This window comes from Mustelus asterias, chromosome 22 (assembly GCF_964213995.1).
Source record: "Mustelus asterias chromosome 22, sMusAst1.hap1.1, whole genome shotgun sequence".
In the NCBI taxonomy this organism is placed as follows: Eukaryota; Metazoa; Chordata; class Chondrichthyes; order Carcharhiniformes; family Triakidae; genus Mustelus; species Mustelus asterias.
Window position 1 is genome coordinate 37,424,732 of NC_135822.1, and position 24,467 is coordinate 37,449,198.

General features: G+C 40.9%; 1 protein-coding gene across 45 annotated transcripts in view; it reads right to left on the reverse strand.

Moving 5' to 3' along the window:
- Window positions 1–24,467, reverse strand: part of LOC144510004 (eukaryotic translation initiation factor 4 gamma 3-like) — a 357,463-nt gene that overhangs the window by 16,872 nt on the left and 316,124 nt on the right. For all 45 annotated transcript variants that reach the window (XM_078239141.1, XM_078239148.1, XM_078239147.1 and 42 more), the window contains 6 exons: window positions 16,015–16,211; window positions 13,687–13,802; window positions 10,227–10,399; window positions 8,775–8,900; window positions 4,740–4,821; window positions 4,498–4,596 (listed from right to left, as the gene is read on the reverse strand). In XM_078239141.1, the coding sequence (XP_078095267.1) occupies window positions 4,498–4,596; window positions 4,740–4,821; window positions 8,775–8,900; window positions 10,227–10,399; window positions 13,687–13,802; window positions 16,015–16,211 (793 nt within the window). The remainder of the gene's footprint in view (window positions 1–4,497; window positions 4,597–4,739; window positions 4,822–8,774; window positions 8,901–10,226; window positions 10,400–13,686; window positions 13,803–16,014; window positions 16,212–24,467) is intronic.

Sequence of the window (24,467 nt, forward strand, 5' to 3'; positions counted from 1 at the left end):
CTACATCCACCCGAGGAAATAGTCTCTGGACGTCCACTCTATCTATCCCCCTCACCATCTTATAAAGCTCTATTAAGTCGCCTCTCAACCTTCTCTGCTCTAAAGAGAAAAGCCCTAGCTCCCTCAACCTTTCCTCATAAGACCTACCCTCCAAATCAGGCAGCATCCTCGTAAATCTCCTTTGCATTCTTTCCAGTACTTCCACATCCTTCTTATAGTGAGGTGACCAGAAGTGCACACAATATTCCAAATGTGGTCCCACCAAGGTCCTGTACAGTTGCAGCATAACCCCATGGCTCTTAAACTCAAACTCCCTGTTAATAAACGCTAACACACTATAGGCCTTCTTCACGGCTCTATCCACTTGAGTGGCAACCTTCAGAGATCTGTGGATACAAACCCCAAGATCTCTCTGTTCCTCCACATTCTTCAGAACCCTACCGTTGACCCTGTAATCCGCATTCACATTTGTCCTACCAAAATGAATCACCTCGCACTTATCAGGGTTAAACTCCATCTGCCATTTTTCAGCCCAGCTTTGCATCCTATCAATGTCTCTTTGCAGCCTACAACAGCCCTCCACCTCATCTACTACTCCACCAATCTTGGTGTCATCCGCAAATTTACTGATCCACCCTTCAACCCCCTCCTCCAAGTCATTGATAAAAATCACAAATAGCAGAGGACCCAGCACTGATCCTTGTGGTACTCCGCTGGTAACTGGTCTCCAGTCTGAAAATTTTCCATCCACAACCACCCTCTGTCTTCTATGAGATAGTCAGTTATTTATCCAATCGGCCAAATTTCCCTCTATCCCACACCTCCTTACTTTCTTCATGAGCCAACCATGGGGGACCTTATCAAACGCCTTACTAAAATCCATGTATATGACATCAACTGCTCTACCTTCATCGACACACTTAGTTACCTCCTCAAAAAATTCAATCAAATTTGAGAGGCAAGACTTACCCTTCACGAATCCGCGTTGACTATCCTGGATTAAGCTGCCTCTTTCTAAATGGTCGTAAATCCTAAGCCTCAGGACCTTTTTCCATTAACTTACCGACCACCGAAGAAAGACTAACCAGCCTATAATTAGCAGGGTCATTCCTATTTCTTTTCTTGAACAGAGGAACAACATTCGCCACTCTCCAGTCCTCTGGCACTATCCCCGTGGACAGTGAGGACCCAAAGATCAAAGCCAAAGGCTCTGCAATCTTATCCCTTGCCTCCCAAAGAATCCTAGGATACATCTCATCTGGCCCAGGGGACTTATCGACCCTCAGGTTTTTCAAAATTGCTAATACATCTTCCCTCAGAACATCTGCCTCCTCCAGCCTATCAGCCTGTATCACACTCTCATCCTCAAAAACATGGCCCCTCTCCTTGGTGAACACTGAAGAAAAGTATTAATTCATCGCCTCTCCTATCTCTTCTGACTCCATGCACAAGTTCCCACTACTGTCCTTGACCGGCCCTAACCTCACCCTGGTCATTCTTTTATTCCTCACATAAGAGTAAAAAGCCTTGGGGTTTTCCTTGATCCGACCCGCCAAGGACTTCTCATGCCCCCTCCTCGCTCTCCTAAGCCCTTTTTTCAGTTCATTCCTTGCTAACTTGTAACCCTCAATGGATCCAACTGAAACTTTTTTTCTCATCCTTACATACGCTTCCTTCTTCCTCTTGACAAGACATTCAACCTCTTTTGTGAACCATGGTTCCCTCACTCGGCCATTTCCTCCCTGCCTGACAGGGACATACCTATCAAGGACACGCAGTATTTGTTCCTTGAACAAGCTCCACTTTTCATTTGTGCCTTTCCCCGACAGTTTCTGTTCCCATCTTATGCTCCCTAATTCTTGCCTCATCGCATCATAATTCTATGATGACTTACAGACTGATATTGAAATGTTCACTTCCATATCCGAAACCTAGAAACTGTAAAATATTAAATTTGCTGGGAGCCGCAGTGTAGCGCTTAAACTAGTTCCAATATACCGATGGTTTCATTCCTTGCAATAAAATGTTTAAAACTTATATTCTGCAGGTTAAAGAAAAGATCTATTACATTATTATAAAGCTCTCTAGAGTTAAAACCACAAAATGTTTAAATATGTTCCGGCACATATCGATTATTGCTAATTCAGTCATATCTAAAGTGAAGGAAATATTATTTTCTGACTGTCACTGACTACTGGCAATGCTCAGCTCAGGCTAATTTAAATAACTTGGGCAGGCAGTTATACTATTTCCAATGCATTTGGCTAGAGGAGAAAGGAACATTGGAGGACATCAGGGCTTCAGCAAATATCTATTGCAAGTAAAACTAAAAAGCGTGGGAAACACTCAGCAAGTCAGGCAGCATCTAACCTTTAATCCACTCCAGTCTATGGCCTGAGAGTCATAGAGGTTTACAGCTTGGAAACAGGCCCTTCGGCCCAACTTGTCCATGCCGCCCCTTTTTAAAAAAAAAACCCTAAGCTAGTCCCAATTGCCCGCATTTGGCCCATATCCCTCTATACCCATCTTACCCATGTAACTGTCTAAATGCTTTTTAAAAGATAAAATTGTACCCGCCTCTACTACTACCTCTGGCAGCTTGTTCCAGACACTCACCACTCTCTATGTGAAAAAATTGCCCCTCTGGACACTTTTGTATCTCTTCCCTCTCACCTTAAACCTATGCCCTCTAGTTTTAGACTTCTCTGCCTTTGGGAAAAGATATTGACTATCTAGCTGATCTATGCCCCACATTATTTTATAGACCTCTATAAGATCACCCCATAGCCTTCTACGCCCAAGAGAAAAAAGTCCCAGTCTATCAAGCCTCTCCCTATAACTCTCAAACCATCAAGTCCCGGTAGCATCCTCGTAAATCTCTTCTGCACTCTTTCTCGTTTAATAATATCCTTTCTATAATAGGGTGACCAGAACTGTACACAGTATTCCAAGTGTGACCTTACCAATGTCTTGTACAACTTCAACAAGACGTCCCAACTCCTGTATTCAATGTTCTGACCAATGAAACCAAGCATGCTGAATGCCTTTTTCACCACTCTGTCCACCTGTGACTCCATTTTCAAAGAGTTATGAACCTGTACCCCAAGATCTCTTTGTTCTGGAACTCTCCCCAACGCCCTACGAGCAACTGAGTAAGTCCTGCCCTGATTCAATCTACCAAAATGCATCACCTCGCATTTGTCTAAATTAAACTCCATCTGCCATTCGTCAACCCACTGGCCCAATTGAAGATCCCGTTGCAATCGGAGATAACTTTCTTCACTGTCCACTATGCCACCAGTGTTGGTGTCATCTGCAAACTTACGAACCATGTCTCCTATATTCTCATCCAGCACCGATCCCTGAGGCACACCGCTGGTCACAGGTCTCCAGTTTGAAAAACAACCCTCTACAACCACCATCTGGCTTCTGTCATCAAACCAGTTTTGTATCCATTTAGCTACCTCACCCTGGATCCCATGAGCTTTAACCTTATGCAACAACCTACCATGCGGTACCTTGTCAAAGGCCTTGCTACAGTCCACGTAGACAACATCAACTACACTGCCCTCACCTACCTTCTTCGTTACCCCTACAAAAAGCTCAATCAAATTTGTGAGACATGATTTTCCACTCACAAAGCCATGCTGACTGTCCCCAATCTGACTGTCACTAAATGCGTGTAGATCCGGTCTCTCAAAATACCTTCCAACAACTTACCCACCACAGATGTGAGGCTCACCGGCCTGTAGTTCCCAGGCATTTCCCTGCAGCCCTCTTTTTTTTAAAAAAAGGCTGCAGGGAAAGAAGAAAGATTGATGAAAGATCAAGTATTTCCAGCATTTTCTGATTTTATTTCAGATTTCCAGCAACTTCAATATTTTGTTTGATGCATTAGAAGTAGCCCTGGCTTGCAAAAGGATTTTTGGTCTCTCCACTGCCACCATGACCCTAGCCACGTTGGACACCAGAGATTCACAGCACTCTAAACACACAGGATGTCTATGGACATAAATGAAGAAACTCTTATTCATTGTGTGTCCAATCTCAATTTTTTTTTTGACAGGAACTGCTCATCCGACAAAATTAAGCAATAAAATATTTAGATTGCCATTAGTGTTGCACATAAACATTTGCACATCCCACACAACCTTTCAAATTTCAAATGCTTCCTTCCATCAGCTAAATTTGTTGATAAAAAGTGAACTTTAAAAAGATTCTGACAGACAGCAACAATGCACAGTCTTATGCAACTAAGCGGTGAGGGGACATTTGAGGGATGTCATTCATTCTGGGTTTTCAAAGATTTAAATGCATGTGTGTGTACTGCAGCTCACTCTCAATACTGGATGTGTCCAAACATTAATTTCCTCATGGCATCATATGGCAGATGGAGTCAGGAAAATAACGATGATTAAGACAAGTGGCTGCAGTAAAACTAACTCACTTCATAAAAATCCTCAACAAATTGAGTGTCAGAAGTGAAGACAGACCCACCTTATCACTAATGAAGTGCTGGACATCTTCTCCTTCAGTTAGGAAATCCTTCCAATTTAGGCCAGCCTCTTTCCATAAGGCCGCAACTTTCTTATGGCTCTATTAAAAATAAAAGGCAAATGTTCACAACAGATTCAGTTTGAAAAATGTTAATTTGGGAGAACAAAGGGACTCTGTGTTGCTCCTCTGTTTGCGTTATGTGCGGATCAAAAACTGCTAAGGAGTGCTTCTTTTCTACTCACCATTTGTTTGCATAGAAGGTGCAAAATTTCTGCAAGCAGAATTCCTGCTCTCTCCACAGGAAGTAAAGGTTTACTAAATTCTCTGTAAGAGAAGGAGAAAATATTTATTGTCCAGTATCTTGAAAGATTGATTTTGGCCGATTCTTAGAGCAGAGAAGAACTGCAGAATTGCACAAATCATCAAATAACTACACAAGGGGCATGATTGTTGTCACAATGCTTTTTGAGTTATTCACGCAGTGTGTGAAGTTTCATTGATGCTTTGGTCTGATACAAAATGTTGAGATATTGCTCATCTTCAAATAATTTTCAAGGGGTTTGAGTATAAGCTGCAAGAACATTTCATCAGTAGCGCTAGCATCGTACACTGTGGAAGACTAACAATGCCAGGGAAAACACAATGTAGTAGGACACTAGGAAGTACAGAGGACCAGACAGATTTTGGGGTGCATGTCCAAAGATCCCTGAAGGCAGCAAGATAGGTCGATAGTGTGGTTAAGAAGGCATATGGGATACTTGTATTCGATGTCTCACTAATAAAGCCAAGAGCCAGGAGGTTATAATGGAGCTATATAAAATGCAGGTTAGGCCACAGCTCGAGTACTGTGTGCATTTCTGGATGCCACACTATAGGAAGAATGTGATTGCACTAGAGGAGATTCACCAGGATGTTGCCTGGGCTGGAGCATTTTAGTAACGAAGAGAAACTGGCTAGGCTGGGGTTGTTTTCCTTAGAGTAGAGAAGGCCGAGTGGAAGAGCTCACCAAGGTGTACAAAATTATGAGGGACATAGATGGAGTAGATAGGAAGGAACTTTTCCCCTTAGTAGTGGGGTCAATAACCAAGATTTAAGGTAAGGAACAGGAAATTTAGAGGGGATTTGAGGAAAAACGTTTTCACCCAGAGGTCAATGGGAATCTGGAACTCACTGCCTGAAAGGGTGGTAGAGGCGGGAACACTCAACATTTAAGAAGCATTTTGATGAACACTTGAAATGCCACAGCATACAAGGCTACGGACCAAGTGCTGGAAAATGAGATGAGAAGAGGTGTTTGATGGTCAGCACAGACACGATGGGCCGAAGGGCCTCTTTCTGTGCTGTAAAAATTCTATGACTGCCATATTGCACAATCCTAATGTACCTCAGAGTACAGCTCTTCAAAAAACACTAAACCCAAGCCCAGAATTTTGGAAAAGGCTGACATCTTCAAGTAAAAACTTCAAAGATGCAAACACAATTCAGGTTTAATCATGTTGTGAAATTTTTAGTTTTTAAATGTTGTTTAAATCCTGATGCTTTACATTAGAAAATTGTTATTGAACCATTTTAGAAAGCATTTTAAGCAACTTATAGGAACCAAATGGCCAGACTATGCGACCAAATGTCCTCACCAAAATAATAGCTAGTGCAGAGATTGTGACACAATTCTCAATGCCCAGACTACACAATCACAATATACTATGATAGAATAACAGCTACTAAGCGTGAGACAGACTGTGAATCAAGTACTGCAAGCACCTTTGAGTTTATAATGAAATACCTAATTTAACAGATGATAGATGTATAAATGGATTAACAATGTGTGCCAACGGCTGCAAAGCCAAATAAAAGTTTCAGATGTATAATAAGATCAGAGAATGGTAGGTCAAACAAATATTATGGACATATAATAAAACACTAGTGAAACCACAAAGGGTATTTATTCTTGTGTAGTGAAGGTATGAAAATGATTCAAGGAATGGCAGCATAGCTCAGTGATCATAGATCATAGAAACCCTACAGTACAGAAAGAGGCCATTCGGCCCATCGAGTCTGCACCGACCACAATCCCACCCAGGCCCTACCCCCACATCCCTACATATTTTACCCGCTAATCCCTCTAATCTACACATCCCAGGACACTAAGGGGCAATTTTTAGCATGGCCAATCAACCTAACCCGTACATCTTTGGACTGTGGGAGGAAACCGGAGCACCCGGAGGAAACCCACGCAGAAACGAGGAGAATGTGCAAACTCCACACAGACAGTGACCCAAGCCGGGAATCGAACCCAGGTCCCTGGAGCTGTGAAGCAGCAGTGCTAACCACTGTGCTACCGTGCCGCCCGATGTAAAAACAAATCAAGTGGATATAAAGAGGTTTTTCATTTTAAAAAATGTATTTATGTGGGCATCGTTGGCTGGGCCAGCATTCATGGCCCATCCCTAATTACCCTCCAGAAAGTGATGGTGAGCTGCCTTCTTGAACCAGTGCTGTTAGGGAGGCAGTTCCAGGATTTTGACATAGCGACTTTGAAGGATCAGTGATATATTTCCAAGTCAGGATGGTGAATGACTTGGAGGGGAACTTCCAGGTGGTGGTATTTCCGTGTGCCTGCTGCTTAAGGAGCTGTGATGAGTTCCTGCATTACAGCATTTAAATGGTAAAAAATTGCAGCATGCTGCTGTGCAGAGGGACCTGGGTGTCCTTGTGCATGAATCACAAAAAGTTGGTTTGCAGGTGCAGCAGGTAATTAAGAAAGCAAATGGAATTTTGTCCTTCATTGTTACAGGGAGTTTAAAAAACAGGGAGGTTATGTTGCAGCTGTATAAGGTGCTGGTGAGGCCACACCTAGGTTGATTCCGGAGTCGAGTGGGTTGGCTTATGAGGAGAGACTGAGTAGGCTGGGACTATACTCATTGGAATTTAGAAGAATGAGGGAGGATCTTATAGAAACATATAAAATTATGAAGGGAATAAATAAGATAGAAGGACTGGCAGGTGAAACCAGAACTAGGGGGCATAGCCTCAAAGCAAGAGGGAGCAGATTTAGGACTGAGTTGAGGAGGAATGTCTTCACCCAAAGGGTTGTGAAGGAATTTCCTACCCAGTAAAGCAGTTGAGGCTACCTCATTGAATGTTTTTAAGGCAAAGATAGATGGATTTTTGAACAGTAAAGGAATTAAGGGTTACGGTGAGTGGGCAGTTTGTGAACTCAGCTCCACTTAAAAGATCAGCCATGATCTTATTGAATGCCAAATGGCCTACTCCTGCTCCTAGTTCTTTTGTTCTTATGACTCTTGTAGATGGTATACACTGCTGCCACTGTTCGTTGGTGGTGGAGGGTGTCAATGTTTGTGAAAGTGGTGCCAATCAAGTGGCCTGTTTTATCCTGGATGGTGTTGAGCTTTTTCAGTGTTGTTGGAGCTGCACTCATCCAGGCAAGTGGAGAGTATTCCATCACATTCCTGGCTTGGGCCTTGTAGATGGTGGATGTGCTTTGGGGAGTCAGGAGATGAGTTACTCGCCTGGATTCCTAGCCTGACTTGCTCTGGTAGCTACAGTATTTATATGGCTAGTCCAGTTCAGTTTCCGGTCAATGGTAACCCCCAGGATGTAAATAGTGCAGGAGTCAGCGGTGGGAATGCCATTGAATATTATGGGAAAATGGTCAGATTCTCTCGTTGGTGATGTGACTAGTGTGCGCCAGTGTTACTTGCCACAATGCTACTTGTAAACCACAATACATTGTTATAAGCTAAAGAATCCATAAAGAATACCATTTTATAGCTGGCAGGGAATTATGGCAAGAGCCACCTTCTGAGGAATGAGAGTGTAGGCCAGATCCTCAAGGAATGCCAGAATAGCTTTCTTTCACTCTCGTGTTTCAATGTCTTAAATAAAACACAATTTTGTCTGGCCTTTCAAATCAAGAAACTTTTTCCTGTTTTGCTGACTCAAGATGATTTCCTTTTTATTTCTATTATTGAACAGATAAGCAAAATGAAGTTTGTAGCAACTGTTAAAATTGATCAGGAGCAAATTAATGTATCACTTTTACTCTTAGCTCCCTTTACAAATAAATAACTTAAAAGACCTTAACTGAAACCAGGTGTTATTTTCAAAAAATGATCACTTGAACATCTACAGAATATAATGCATAATTGTCAAAATAAAATGCCAGCAAAAAAGCAGCCAAATGAGATCAGAAATTAAATCTCTTTAACGTCTATGAATAACGATTGCATTATCCATGCAATGGACCATAAACTTACGTAAATAATTCTCTCATAGAGATTCCTCCTTCTTGTAACATGGGCGTCACAAGTTCACCCAGGTATAGCCATATATGTGGTATATCAATGGCCATATCCTCTGCTAATTCCAAGAGTTCTAAAAACCTGAAAGGAAACAGAAAAAATACTCGAGCACAATATTTCAGCCATCATCAGAATAAACACACCCATGTTAGTAAGAAAAAGCACCCGACATTTTACAATATACAATCTGTCACACTAATACATTGACAGCAAAGAAATCAAAACAACATAATGCTTGACTGTGCTAACTTTTTTCTCATCCTCCTCCGCCCCGCAACCCCTGCCCCAAAACAACGGCCCAGTCTATTCCAAGAGTGGTCCATCAAAGCCAGCATGTGGGGATGCCAGCTTTGGACTGGGATGGGCACAGTAAGAAGTTTCACAGTAAGACGGTTAAAGTCCAACAGGTTTAATTGGAATGGTGACTCACCTGATGAAGGAGCAGTGCTACGAAAGCTTGTGATTCCAAATAAACCTGTTGGACTTTAACTTAGTGTTGTGAGACTTCTTATTGTATCAAAGCCAGGTATCAGATGAATGTTCAAACATATATATGGTGCATAGTACGTTCAGCCTGCATATATAGTGAACGCTTAGTGTTAGACACAGCATTGGATCTATTATTTTGGACTATTATTGCAGTGAAACACATGTTCAGTCCTCAGTTTTTATGAAGCGCAATGCATTCCAAGCTCTGGTTTTCACCAATTTTCCCATTTGAAGACTGGAGTTCCTTTGCACTGAAACCTTTGTGGAATTAGTTTAGACAGAGGGCACTGCAAATTAATCTTCAAGCCTCAAAATGAATTTCGTAGTTTACCAAAAACTTATCTTTGCAAATGAAGTATTGTAATGATATAATGGGCAATACATTACTATATAGGAGGGAGTGACTAAAGAGGCAGTTAAACTCTTAGTTTGTTAAATGCCAATCTCTGTTCACCCTTACAGTTATTATCCAACTCGCTGCAATTAAGAACTTAATTTCTAGTTAAATTCCTGACCATGTGGCAACAGAGCTTTGCACAGTAGCTTGGATAATAATGCAAGGAATCCAGCTAAACGGAGGTCTCTGTAGTGTTGATTCACAGGAGCAGAAAAGTATCACCGGCATTAAATGAATATGATTGTGGAATTGTCTTGGTGCCCTCTCACACCCCTGTCAGAATACCTGGTGCAGGCACCGAATGTCTGCCGTAATTGTCACTGAAACAGTCACTACAGCTCATGTTGTATAAATGCTTCGAGGCAGCTTAATGCGGAGGGCTTCTACAAATGTGACATGATATAACCAACTGCTCGTCTTTTGCATAGAATCAATCACTCCTTTTGTAAAGTTCCACTCATCCCAAAACTAAAGTGCAAGAGTTCATTGCATATTTTTCTTCTTCATCAAGTGTTACGCACCCTTTGAAAAATTCGTCCTTGGTTAGTTTTTCCGACTGTATCAGCTGATAGAAAAGCTGCCCCATGTGCTCCCTTGTTATCTGACTTCTCTCCAACGTTGATTCCACACCAACTCTCACAAAGACATGGAGCAGGTTCAGTGAATTCAATTCATCTACACACTGGAGTGCTTCCTGGAAACAGAAAACAATTCTAGTCAAATGTTACTTATTCTCTAATAATTTCTAAACTTCTCTGCTTTACCCATTGCCAACACTTTTCTTAGAGCCACAAATTAATATTTTTGAACAAAACTAATGGTATTTTATTGCACAAAGAGTAACATTAAGCACAAACCTCAAAATGGGAACTCAAGTCGCTTCCCCATCTTAATGTTTACATGTAATAAATGTGTTCACAAATGTTGGCTTTTCTTCACTTCCTCTCTTTCTGACTTCCTGCTCCAACATAGCTTTGAGATTAGTGGGCATTAAAACGTGAAGTTAAATTTAAGGAATTGGGCTTCAAATTTCCAACATAGCTGAAGGATTTACAAGTATTTCAAACCATGACAGACAAGAATTTGGATTAGAACCAAGGACTAAGCATGGGCTAATGATGAGACTGGAGATGAACCAAATAAGCAAATGTGGCAAGACTTTTATGACTATCGGGAAGAATATTTGAAACGTTTTAAGACAAACACCAATCCTCAATTCTTCACAATCTATCACAGGAATTTAAAAACTCTCCCTCTCCTTTTATCCCTATCCATAAAAAGCCTTTTATGTTTCACATCAGGAGTTCAAAGAATGTCAGCAGGTCATTGGTCAACTGAACAGAAGCAAATATGGATAGTAACCATCTCACTACTTTGCAAAGCAAGCAAAACCTCAAAACAGGTAGGAGGATGAAACCGACACCAGAGAATTGAGCAAAAGCCTCAAATGGCAGGCTTTAACTGAAGTACAATAACTTTGGAGACATTTGACAGCATTCTGAAATTAATAACAATTAATAACTGGGTTCAAAAATGTAAATAATATACATAATAGAAAGGATATTATTAAACTAGAAAGAGTGCAGAAAAGATTTACTAGGATGCTACTGGTTCTTGATGGTTTGAGTTATAAGGGGCGTATGAGGCTTAGGGGTGATCTTATAGAAGTCTATAAAATAATGAGGGGCATAAATAAGATAGATAGTCCACATCTTTGCCCAAAGGTAGGAGAGTCTAAAACTCGATGCATAGGTTTAAGGTGAGAGGGGAATAGATACAAAAGGGTCCAAAGGGGCAGTTTTTTTTACAGAGTGCCTGGAATGAGCTGCCAGAGGTAGTAATAGAGGCAGAACCAGAGGCAGGTACAATTTTGTCTTTTAAAAAGCATTTAGATGGGTAAGATTGGTATAAAGGGATATGGGCCAAATGCAGGCAATTAGGACTAACCTAATGGTAAAAACTGGGTGGCATGGACAAGTTGGGCCGAAGGGCCTGTTTCCATGCTGTAAACCGATGTGATGTAGGTATACACACAGCGCTGTAATGGAAGGAGTTGCAGGATTATAACCCAGTGACAAAATATTTTCAAGTGAAGGTGGTGTATGGCTCCGAGGGGAACAGATGGTGGTGTTCTCATGTGTCTGCTGCCCATTTTATTCTAGATGATAGTGATCATGAGTTTGGAAGGTACTGCCTAAGGAGTCTTGGTGAGTTGCTGCAGTGCATCTCATAGATAGTCACTGTGCATTGGTGGTGGGAGTGAATGTTTGTGGGGTGTCAATCAATGTGCTGTTTTGTCCTGATGGTGTCAAGCTTCTTGAGTGTTGTAGTAGCTGCACTCAGCCAGGTAAGTGGAGAATGATCCATCACACTCCTGACTTGTGCCTTGGAAATGGTGGACAGGCTTTGCTGGTCAGGAAATGACATACCACTGAATTCCTAACCTCTGATCTGCTCTTGTAAAATATTAATCATGTTTCTAAATTTTAGTACACAGGTAGGTGTTAAGAGAGTTACGTAGAATACATTGTTAATAAGATCCAAGCTGGCTGGTGAAGCCAAAACTAAGACAGAGATTTTAATGACTTGATTCAGTCTCACTGGTCTCCCACACACCCAGTGTCCCAGCTATCACCGATTCATCATGCTCAAAGTACTTAACAATGTCCTCCGCCTGTGTATCCTAACAATATAATGAAATACCATTAACATACACAGCACAGAAACAGGAAATTCAGCCCAACCCAGTCCAGGCCATTGTTTATGCCCAATTGAGCACCCCTCCATCCTTCCTCATTTAACTATCAGCATAACCCTCAATTCTCTTATCCCTCATATACCTATCAAACGTCTCTGTGAATCCCCTTGACTATTGAGGTAGCAAGTTCCACATTCTCATTACTACCTGGTGAAATTCTTCTAATTTTCCTATCTGATTTCTTGGCGAGCATCTTACATTGATCTTCTCCTCCCCTTACCAGGAAACATTACCTTGTGTTTGCTGATCAAAATATTTCACAATTTTCAAGATTTTTATTGGGTCAACCCCTCTTATTTTTATTTTGAGAGCGCGCCAGCCTGTCAGTCAATCATTTCCTGATAGTGTGTTGAGTAAAAGCGAATAGGACTATCCGACAATATTTCATGCAGGAAGATTCCAATTCTTCAGAACACAGACTGCCTTTTTTCTCCAAAGTTTCGAAGAATGAGAGGTGAAGTCATTGAAATCTTCAAAGTACTTAAGGGGATATGACAGAGTAGATGCAAGAAAGATGTTTCCCCTGTTGGAGAGTCTACAAACAGGGGACACAACTTCAAAATAAGGGGAAAACCACTTAGCACCAAGATGAGGAGAATTTTTTTATTCAGAGGGTCAGGGTGGCATTGCTGCCTCACAGCTCCAGGGACCCGGGTTGGGTCACTGCCTGTGCAGAGTCTGCACGTTCGCCCCGTGTCTGTGGGGGTTTCCTCTGGGTACTCCAGTTTCCTCCCACAGCCCAAAAGTCATGATTAGCTGCATTGGCCATGCTAAATTCTCCCTCAGCGTACCCAAACAGGCACCAGAGTGTAGCGACTAGGGTTTTTCACAGTAACTTCATTACAGTACTGTCAGCCTACTTGTGACACTAATACATAAACTTTGTGAATCTTTGGAATTATCTACTCCAGGGGGCTGTAGAAGCTCAGTTATTGAGTATGTTTAAAGCAGAGATTCACAAATTTCTAAATACCAATGACGTAAAATGATATGGGGATATTGTGGGGGGAATAACATCAAGTGGACGATAAGCCATGATCATAACTGAATGGAGGAGCAGGTTTGATGGCTGACTCCTGCTCTTTTACTAAATCTTCCTAGCTAGCCTTTAAAAGGTACTGAACAATACAATTCAGAAACCATGTTAGTCAGTTATGCTGTAAACTTCTTACATTTAATAGTCAGCTGTAAAATATAGTGATTCAAATTCTGCAAACGTTCACCTTATAATCATTAATGTGCAAAAACTCATCAATAATGGATTTTGATTTTTTCTCCATCTCCTCTTCAGACAGATTAGGTCTGGGGGAAGCATCAGCAGGAAAAACTTCAGGCTTCACTGCAAAAGAACAAATTTAAAAGGTTTTCTTCAGTCTTTCATATAATGTCAGAGCCTACTTAACAGGTGATAGGTTTGTCTAAAAGTAAGGAAAGCAACAAATTAGCTCCTGTAAATTCAAGTTATAATATCTCCATTTTCACATTTTAAGTCCTTAGATGAGATACAACTTCTGCAAATTCTTACCCGCGTGCTCGGATCACAGAATTCTGAGGTAAAAAAACCCTAGAATTTAAAGTAAGTAATAGTGCTCCTGCAACCGAGATAATATGTCTGCACATTGGTTTCCATGCCTGTGAGACACTGCCAGTTTGATGTAGTGATTAGTGACTTTGTGACATCAACAGCTTGTCACAGCACTGTCATCAGACCATATGATCCAGCTCATTGCTGGCATCAGAGCAGCTATTTTCTCCATCATGTATTCAAATACTTCACCAGGCATCCATCTGCCCAACACAAGAGGACAGAGTATGGCTGGCTACCAATTGCCTGCAGGGAAAGATTTTATTATGCAAATATGTAACTGTTATTGATATTTACAAACTTTTGGAATTAAAAGCTGATGAATAAATATTCTGTTACAGCAGCTGAACTAGAAGGTTATTTTCATGTGGCAACCAGCAAAGAATAAGGCCACTACCCAACCCAAACTAGACTGCATTTGACAGCCACCTGCTTCACTTCCAGCAAGGCACCATGAGTTAGCACGCAGGGTCTCTGGCTGACGTTTCCCTCCTTAAACCTTGAGCACACAGCTCAATTTTATCAACCTATTGTCACCTCACCCAAGATGAACTCAATCAGCACAAAGTGGATTGAAGACTGCATTTCTCAGTGACTTGGCCTTTACCAAATGAGACACAGAGGGCTCTATTAAACAATAAGCCAATTTATTTCCAGAGATGTGTTTAATGGACAAATGTAAAAAAGGTCACTCTCTTTGGGCCTTTTACTTTGTCTTTCTCTGTATGTCGCTCATATATTTTCCCACCATTTCCACATTTCTCTTTTCATGCTTTCAGCTTTGTTCTGCCTTTTGTCTGCAGTATCCTCTCTTCGAACCTCCCATTCATTTTACTCCACTGCCATTAACTCTTTGCTCATTTAAAAAATATTTTCTAAAGTTCAAAGTATGTAGCAAGTGGCAGCCATAACGTACCGTGTCAGAGATGGCTCAAGGGGTTGAGTCAGCTGTTTGGAAACTCAAGCAACAAGCAAAGGCTGGAAACTGAAACCCGGTGGGGACAGGAAGAGAGCTATGAAGTTCTCCCTCGAGACCTATTGCTTTCCTATCATTGTTGCAGTGAAACTAGCAGTGGGAAGCTCAAAGCCTGTGTAACATGGAACTGAAAGCAACTGGGGTCCTGAGATGGAGCAATGATAGTGATATGCATGGATCCAATATGATCCAATATGCAAGGATCAGATGATGGGAAGGGTAACTGCCGAGTAGCCGCAGTGTAGCATTAATTAGAAAATTTCAGTTAACAACTAACACTCAAAAGGTGAGACTTGGAAGTGACAAGACTCAAATGAACTCAGCCACGTCTGGATCAGTGTGGAACCCAGTCTACAAATCCAGGTGGCTACCAATAAATACTGAAACCTGCATACAATCAATTTTTGAATGAGGCTGTCACATATCCTATCTTACGGATGAATAGGCCCTCCAATAAACTGCTTTTGAACAATCATAGATCAATCAGATTTTCAAAATAAAGAAATGTTTAAAACAAATATGAATTTGAGGACAGTTGCCGAAAAGTCACAAGGTGTCAACATAAGTGTATTGCGTTATTTAGTGCTCACTCACCAGCAGGCTTAGAGTGGCACTGGCAAACACTCACAATCTGGATGCTCACTTCGTTCCATGTTTACAAATATAGGGAGCATTAGAGGAAGGACACAAAGAAAATACCTCAAATAACACCTTTGGAACGGTTCTAGTTTGGCACAAGTTTTGAGGCAATTCGGTTTTTCTTCATCTTATTCGGATGACCGAACATGATCAATGTTTTGCGACTCACCTTGGATGTGAGATATTGCAAAAATTAACAGTGCAGAATGTGCAGTTTTGATTTTTAATTATGTCACTGATTTCCTAATGAATGAAGTAAGATCCAAGTGGCATTCTCCGTGCAAAACCCAGTCTCATGTTGTTACATTCTGAACAGCCAGTGCACCTGCAAGATGCTGAATTGCAAATTACCATTTTCTTTAGTCCGGTTCCTGTCTCCCTCCACACCCTTCTCCTCGGAGGTACTTGTGGTTTGCTGTACAATTTCAAGGACTTCTCTCCTTTCCTCTTCTCGTGCTCGATCATCAAACAATTCCTTGCTGCTGCTCACCCGTGTGATGGCCGGCCGAGCTGGCTTATCGTTTTTCTCTCTTCCAGTACTGCTTCGACTATTTGGGTGGCAGGGGGGAAAAGGAAAAATATGACAATCTTTGCATTATAAAGTTACACATTAACTACTGGAAGATAAGGAAATAGAACAGTATAAAATAATATGTATTCATAAACCCCAGTCTTTACCCAAGAATTGATGAAATGTGGAACTCACTATTACAAGAACAGAATCATAGAAACCCTACAGTGCAGGAGGAGGCCATTTGGCCCATCAAGTCTGCACCGGCCACAATCCCACCCAGGCCCTATCCCTGCAATCCCACATATTTACCCCGCTAATCCCTCTAATTTACACATCCCAGGACACTTAAGGGACAACTTGAATAATTGAGGCAATTAGTATAATTGCATTTAACCAGGAGAAAGAAAGGAATAAAATATGTTGATGGAGTTAGCTGAAAAAAGATTGGGAAGTGGGGCATGGGGGGAGGCTTGTGCCAAGCATACACACCAGCAGAGACCTTTTGGGCCAAATGGCCTCAGTGCTGTAAATACTGTGTAACTTAATAAGATAAGGGCCCCACAGTTTGTTTGACCTCATCCTCCAGAATGTGAACCTGATCAGGGGGTTACCCTATCTCATTTCCTCCTTTAACATCCGGAGGTTTATGTCATGTCTATAAAGGAGCAGCAACCTTTTACATTCAGGCAAAAGTCTGAAAGTAAAAATAAAAATCAGTTTAAGATGGGAATCCATATGAAATTGTTGAAGTCGCTGACATCAGGGGCTTGTTGCTCCTGCAATTAGTTTTACAGCCCAGCAGTTATCAATCCTAACTACATACATTATCAGGGAATAAGTCCGGTAAATTCTGATGTGCACTTTACATATTACTGGTCAAGGTGAGTCTAGGTTTATTAAGTAACAGATGAGACTGTCTTCAGGCTTCATTAGTGCCCTACACACAATATTAAATATCTTGGAGATTTAATTGGGCTAAACAGGATTATCATAATAACATATCACAATTAATTTGACACACATAACAAGTTATCACATTACACCCCAGCTGCTGCTACCGTTTGAATACTGCACAGAATTGTAGTTACAGCACAAAAGGAGACAATTTGGCCCAGCACTCAGAAATTTAGCTCATCTCACTATCTTGCCCTTTTCCTGCAGCACTGCCAACTTTCTCTTCAGATGCTTATTCAATTCCCTTTCGAAATCCATGATTGAATCTGCCTCCACAACACTCACAGCTAGTGCATTCCAGATCCTAACTATTCATTCTGTAAAAAAGCTATTCCTCATATTACTTCATCAATCACCTTAAACTGCTATCCTTTGGTTCTCTATCCTTCCATCAATCGGAACATTTTCTCTTTATCGACTCTGACTAAGCTTCTCATGATTGCAAACACCTCTATCAAATCTCCTCTCAATCTCTGTTCTCTGAGGAGAACACCATTAGCATTCTCCAATCTAATCACTTAATCAAAGTCCCAAATCTCTGGAACCATTCTCATAAATCCTTTCTGCATCCTATTCAAAGCTTTCACGTCCCTTCTAAACTGTGGTGCCCAGAAATGGATACAATATTCCAGCTGAAGCTGAACGAGTGTTTGATAAAGATATATCATTTCCTTGGTTTCCTTCTTCATGCCTCGATTTAAAGATCCCTGGATCCCATATGCTTTTTAAACCACTTCCTCTACCTGCCTTGCCACCTGCAATAATTTGTGCCTATGCACCCCAAGGTGTCTCTGTTCCTGGTCCCCTTTGGTTTATATTGCCTCTCAATTAACTGAAGTTGGCAATGCCCCATCCAATTAAGTATTTTCACCCTCAGTTGCTCCTTATCGCAATATATCTCCAACATACTGTAAAGAGGAAGAAACCTATTAAAATTTAAAAATAAAGTTTTCAACACAGCATGCATGTTGCTTTTGATAAATGTCCATTAAATATTTCACATGTACCAATAAAAATAAATGAAGTTACATGCATGTTATACTGTATTTGAGAGTTGAATCCAATTCAACAGCAAAACTGCACTGCAAACAAAACTCCCTCATACATTCTCAATGGGACCTTCAGCAACTGAACACAACTCTTACTCGGATCCTGGTAAAATAATGCAGCTTTCATAAACATTTAACGGTAAATAAGGTGCTCAAGGCAAAATTGCAGACATGGCTTAGCACACTTGAAAATAGTGGCAGGTGAGAGTAATTCAGCATCACAGAATGTCAAATAGTTTGTTACCAATCTCAATTAGAGTCATTATCTGTGAACCAGGAAAGGTGGCATTGCCCACAGATAAGGTTCTATCCTGTTGTGACGAGGAAAAAACAAATGTGCATGTTGACTTGGACTGATACAGCACACCTCCCAGCAGTCAGCATAACAGCTGCACAGACTGAGAATCTAGAACTAGGTCATCTTCCCCAGGAGTGGTATTTGGTGCAAGAACATAAGAAATAGGCTCAGGAGTAAAAAACACAGCTTGTTGAGCCTGTTCTGCCATTAAATACAATCATGGCTCATCTTTGGCTTCAACTCTACTTTAATGCCTACTCCGAGACACCAAAAACCTATGGAGCTCAGCCTTAAATATATTCAATGATGCATCATCTACAACCCTCTGGGGTAGAGAATTTCAAAATCCACAATCCTTGAGCGAAGAAATAGCTCCTCATCTCAGTCCTAAAGGATCAGCCTCTTAACCCGATAGTGTGCCCCATGTTCTAGATTCCCAACCTGGGGAAACAACCTTTCAATGTCTACCCTATCAAGTCCTTTCAGAATTCTGTATGTTTCAATGAAACATTATTCTACTAAAAATAGGTCCAGTTTACTCAGTCTGTCTCTCTCATCACAGGACAATCCTCTCACCAGGAACCAATTTAATAAACCAACTGGCTCCAATGCAAGTACATCCTTTCTTAAATATGGAAACAAAAATTGTGCACGGTATTCCAGGTGCATTCTCATTAGCCATGGGCAATTGTAGCAAGATTGTCATTAAACAAAAACCTTTTGTTGTAGTCCTAAAATTTCTGATCAGAGTTAGAAACTGTGCCCAGAGACTTTGAACATGAGTGAGTGAGTGAGTAGTTTTTTTTGTCCGGATTGGACAAAAAACTATTCACTTACTCACAAATGTTCAAAGTCTCTGACTTCTAATGGAGGAGACTGCAGACCTCACCTCAGAACTGGAGTCCTCATAGACAACGGCGGAAAGATGCCGCACAGAAACCACCCTCACCCTTTTTGCAGCACTAGCTGCCATATTATGATAAATGTTTAAAGATCCCTGGCTTTTCATTGCATTAGAGAATGAGTGAATGGGTAGATAGATGAGATGCGTGTAAGGTGACAGCTGGGTGGGGGGGGCATTGTCAGGTGATGGGAGCTGGTCAGGTCAGGTTGAGGCAGTGAGGTCAGGATAGTCAGGTAGGTAGTCAGGGTTCAAGCGAGGAGTCCAGGGATCAAGGGGGTCGAACAGTAAGTCAGGGGTGCGAGTTATATAGTTACCCAGGAGTTAGGCTAGGATTTTTCTGTCTAACATTTCCTTGGCAGTTAAGTTTGTCAGAGTTGGAGACTTTTTCGGAGAGTTCCAGCGAGCAGGGGAGTTGTCCATTGGAACTTTAAACTTCCCTGGCAATTCCCACTCAGTCTATTCTGCAGGGACCAAAGAAGATCATGGAGATATGTCTGGTCTTTGGCGATCTATAGACTATAAGATCTGGGCCATACTTTTATAAGCATGACATTCAATCAACATGCCTTGGGAAAACAGGGAAGTGCTGATGAAGAGGTCCTTGTTTATCAGTCTTTCAAACAAAATCTGCTGAACTTACTAAATTGAAAGACCAAAACAAAAGAAAGATGGATAACTTTCTGGACTACAATTCATAACATATTTGAGCTAGATATTGGTGAAGTGTTTACTTGCTGGAAGTAAAGTAATGTATTTGAGCCTTCCGATAGCCGAGATCAGTGAAGAGTTGATTCTGTTGGGAGTGATGCAATAAAGCAGCTGCTGTTTGTAATTATTTTTTCCTCAACCTGTTAAATATGGAATCATTTTCTGTATTTATTTCAAATCTGTGCCTATGTTAAATCTGTCATCGTGGGTACAGATAAACCAAACCCATTAAGCAAACAAATTGAGTCAAAGTGGTGTCTTGTAATTCACAGGTCAAAATAACTCGAAGTAGGGTGTTTTATACAAGATAGTAACTTGGACAATTCTTTATTCTTGTACTCCAATTCTCTTCCAATAAAGCCCAAAGTGCTGTTTGCTTTCTGAATTGCTTGCAGTACCTGAATGCTAACTTTGTGTTCCTTGTACGAGTGTACTCAAGTGCCCCTGAATATCAGCATTTCCAAACCGTATAGAAATATTCTGCTTTTCTAATCTTACGACCAAAGTGGATAATCTCTCACTTTCCCACATTATACTCCATCTGTCACCTTGTTGTCAACTCAGTTAACCTGTCTATCTATCTTTGCAGCCTCCGTGTCCTCCTCACTGCTTAAATTCTGGAACTAACCTAGCAGATTAAAAATCAGCAAGTGTAACATAACTATTCAAGAAAGGAGGGGGAATATCAGTTGTCAGAGACATTCTGGAATCTATTGTTAAACAAGTCTTAACAATAGCTTAGAAAAGCATAGTACGAGTGGTACATGTCAACATGATTTTACGAGAGGAAAATGTTGTTTGAAAAATTTATTGGTGCTTTTGAAAATGTAATGAGTAGGATAGATAAAGGGGAACCAGTAGATGTAGGATACTTGGATTTCCAACAGGCATTCGATTGCTTGCTTAATGGGTTTGGTTTATCTGTACCCACAATGACAGATTTAATATAGGCACAGATTTGAAATGAATAAAGAAAATAATTACAGATTTAACAGGTCGAGAAAAAATAAGCACAAACAGCTTAAATTCACACCTGGCTTTGTATTTGTCAGCAAACCTAGATACAATACTCCTGGTCTCTTCATCTCAGCCATTAATATCGACTGCAAACAGCCGAGGTCGAATACTGATCCTTGCTGCACTCCACTCGTCACAGCCTGCCAATTGAAGATATGCCATTCATCCTTACTCTTTGCTTCCTGTCCGTTAACCATGCTAATATATTGCCCCAACTCCATGCGCACATATCTTACATATTGACCTTTTATGGAACCTTACTGAATGCTTGTTGGAAATCCAGGTGTCCTACATCTACTGGTTCCCCTTTATCCACTCTGCTAATTACATTCTCAAAAACACCAATAAATTTTTCAAACAACATTTTCCCCTCGTAAATCATGTTGACGTGTACTACTCGTACTATGCTTTTCCAAGTGTATTGTTAAAATGTGTTGAATAATAGATTCCAGAATGTCTCTGACAACTGATATTCCCCCTCCTTTCTTGAATAGTTATGTTATATTTGCTAACTTTTAATCTGTTAAGATAGTTCCAGAACCAAGGAATTTTGGAAGACTGTAACAAACACACCCGTTTTCTCTGCAACTATCTTTTAGAACCCCAGGATATATAGAATCATTGAATAGTTACAGCATAGGAGAGCACCATTTGGCCTTCCATGTTTGTGCTGGCCGTCTGAAGGAGTAATTCAGCTAGTGCCACCTCCCCTCCCCCCCCATAGCCCTACATCATTTTTTATTTTCCAGATAACATTTAATGTTGGCCATCAGGTCTGCTCTGCTGATAGTAATAACCTTAATTTCCTTACTCCTTTTAGCCCCTTAGGTTACCCTCTATTTCTGGTATATAACTTGTGTCATCCACTGTGAAGATGGGCACAAAATATTTGTCCAATGCCATTGTATATCACACATACTTATAAAGGTCTCGCAGTGAATTTTAATATTCCGGATGAGTTTACTCTCATTTTATTTTTTTGCCCTTTCTGGTTTCTCAAACATTCCAAATCTTCAGGTTTATCATTATTCTTTGCAAGATTAGAAGTCTCTCTTTTAAAATCTAATTCTATTTGTAATTGTCTTTAGTAGACCAAGGATGGACCTTTCTAACCAACTTTTTGCTTTCAGTGGAACATATTTTTGTTGAATTTTGAATTAGAAACCATAGAAACCCTACAGTGCAGAAAGAGGCCATTTGGCCCATCGAGTCTGCACCGACCACAATCCCACCCAGGCCCTACACCCATATCCCTACATATTTTACCCATTAATCCCTCTAACCTACACATCTCAGGACACTAAGGGACAATTTAGCATGGCCAATCAACCTAACCCGCACATCTTTGGACTGTGGGAGGAAACCAGAGCACCCGGAGGAAACCCATGCAGACACGGGGAGAATGTGCAAACTCCACACAGACAGTGACCCAAGCCGGGAATCGAACCCAGGTCCCTGGAGCTGTGAAGCAGCAGTGCTAACCACTGTGCTACCGAAAATTGTTTCTTTAAATGTTTCCCATTGTTTATTTACCTCCATATCTTTTAGTCCATTTACCCAATCAACCTTATCCAGTTCTCCTTTCATTCAAATGTAATTGGCTCTATTTAAGTTAATCATTTGCACTTGGCACTCAAATATGTCACACGCAAATTTAATATAGAATTCAATTGTATTATAATGGGCACTATTTCCCAACAGATCTTTTACTATGAGAATACTCATTGACGTTGCCTCATTGCATAATATCAGATGTAAAATAATCTTATCCCTTATTGGTTCCATAATGTATTGCTCCACAAAGCGGTCATGAAAACATTCAACAAACTCATCTTCCAGACTACCTTTGCCAATTTGTTTGGTCCAGTCTATAAGATTAAAGCTGCTCACAGTTATAACATTGCTTTGTTACATGCTCCCATAAGTTCTCCTTGAATGCTCTGTTGAATGGTGTCACCACATTAGGGGCCTATAAACTACTACCATGAGCATTTTCGGATTCTTGTTTTGCTTGATCTCCATCCATCCTGAATTCTACTTCCTGATGTCCTGAGCCAAGATCCTTTCTCACTTATGTCCTTATGTCATCCCTTACTATCAGAGCTATCCCTCCTCCTTTTCCATTCTGCTCGTCTTTTCAATGTTGTGTATCCTGGAATATTTATTTCTCAAACCTGGTCACCTTATAACCTCGTCTGTATAATGGCGATTAGATCAAAACCATTTATCTCTATTTGTGAAACTTCCTCATCTATCTTATGGTAGATAAAGAGCCTTGAATTTTATTTCTTTACCAATAATCCTCGCATGGACCATTCTGCTTGATCCGATGCACTGCTACAGTTAGACGTTCTGTCCCACCCTGCTTTTCTTTACCCACATCACTACATTTTTTTTTGCCTCACTTTCTAATTCTCCCTTCACCTGACTACACCATCTGCTGCCCCCATTGTGCCCCACCACCGTTAGTTTGAAGCCCTCTCTAAAGCCCTAGTTATATGGTTTGCCCAGGACATTGGTTCCAGCCTGGTTTAAGTTCATCCTGTCCCGACAGAAAAGGTACTTCGTTCCTGAGTACTGATACCTGTGCCCCACATTGCTCCTTGAGCCACGTGTACAAGGAGAGAGGAGGAGAAATAAATGAAGAAAAACAAATCAGCATCAAAACCTTTGTCTTCAGTAAATACCCAAGAGCCCAGAAAGGGAAAACACTGCAGGTGGTGAAAGTCTGAAATAAAAACTGAAAATGCCAGCAACATTCAACAGGTCAAACAGCATTTGACTGGAAAGGTTAATGGTTTCTCTTTCCAAAGATACTGGTTGGCCTATTGAGTATTTCCAATATTTCTTATTAACCTGTATTTAACATACTATTTTGCATGCTTTAATCGGTTTCTGATATATTCTGCTGTCTGTCAAGTTAACAAAGTCTGTCGCTCACCGATAATATCTGCCCCGTTGCAGAAAGCTGTTTTGAGCAAATAACAAAATCTACATATGCATCAGTACCATTGATTGCAATCATTGTAGCTCAAAGTCCAACTGCACAGCTTTCGCTGTAGATCAATCAAGAGAGTATTTCAAATTCAGAGTTGTTCTGTTACACAGTTCTCATCCCATCTGCCACATCTGTGACATAGTTATCTTGTCCTGGATGTAACTAAGACTCACTCGAGCTCCTGATATACTGACCATACAACCTGGGCAAAATTGTATTACGAAATTAGCACTCCACAAAACTGGCTCAGTGTCAATTTTCCGGTGATCGAAACATAGTAGGCTTGAGGTGCAATTTCAGAATAGTAACTTTTTTTGCCTTAGCTCCCTTGTTGGCTGAATGGACGTTCATTCAGAAAAGGG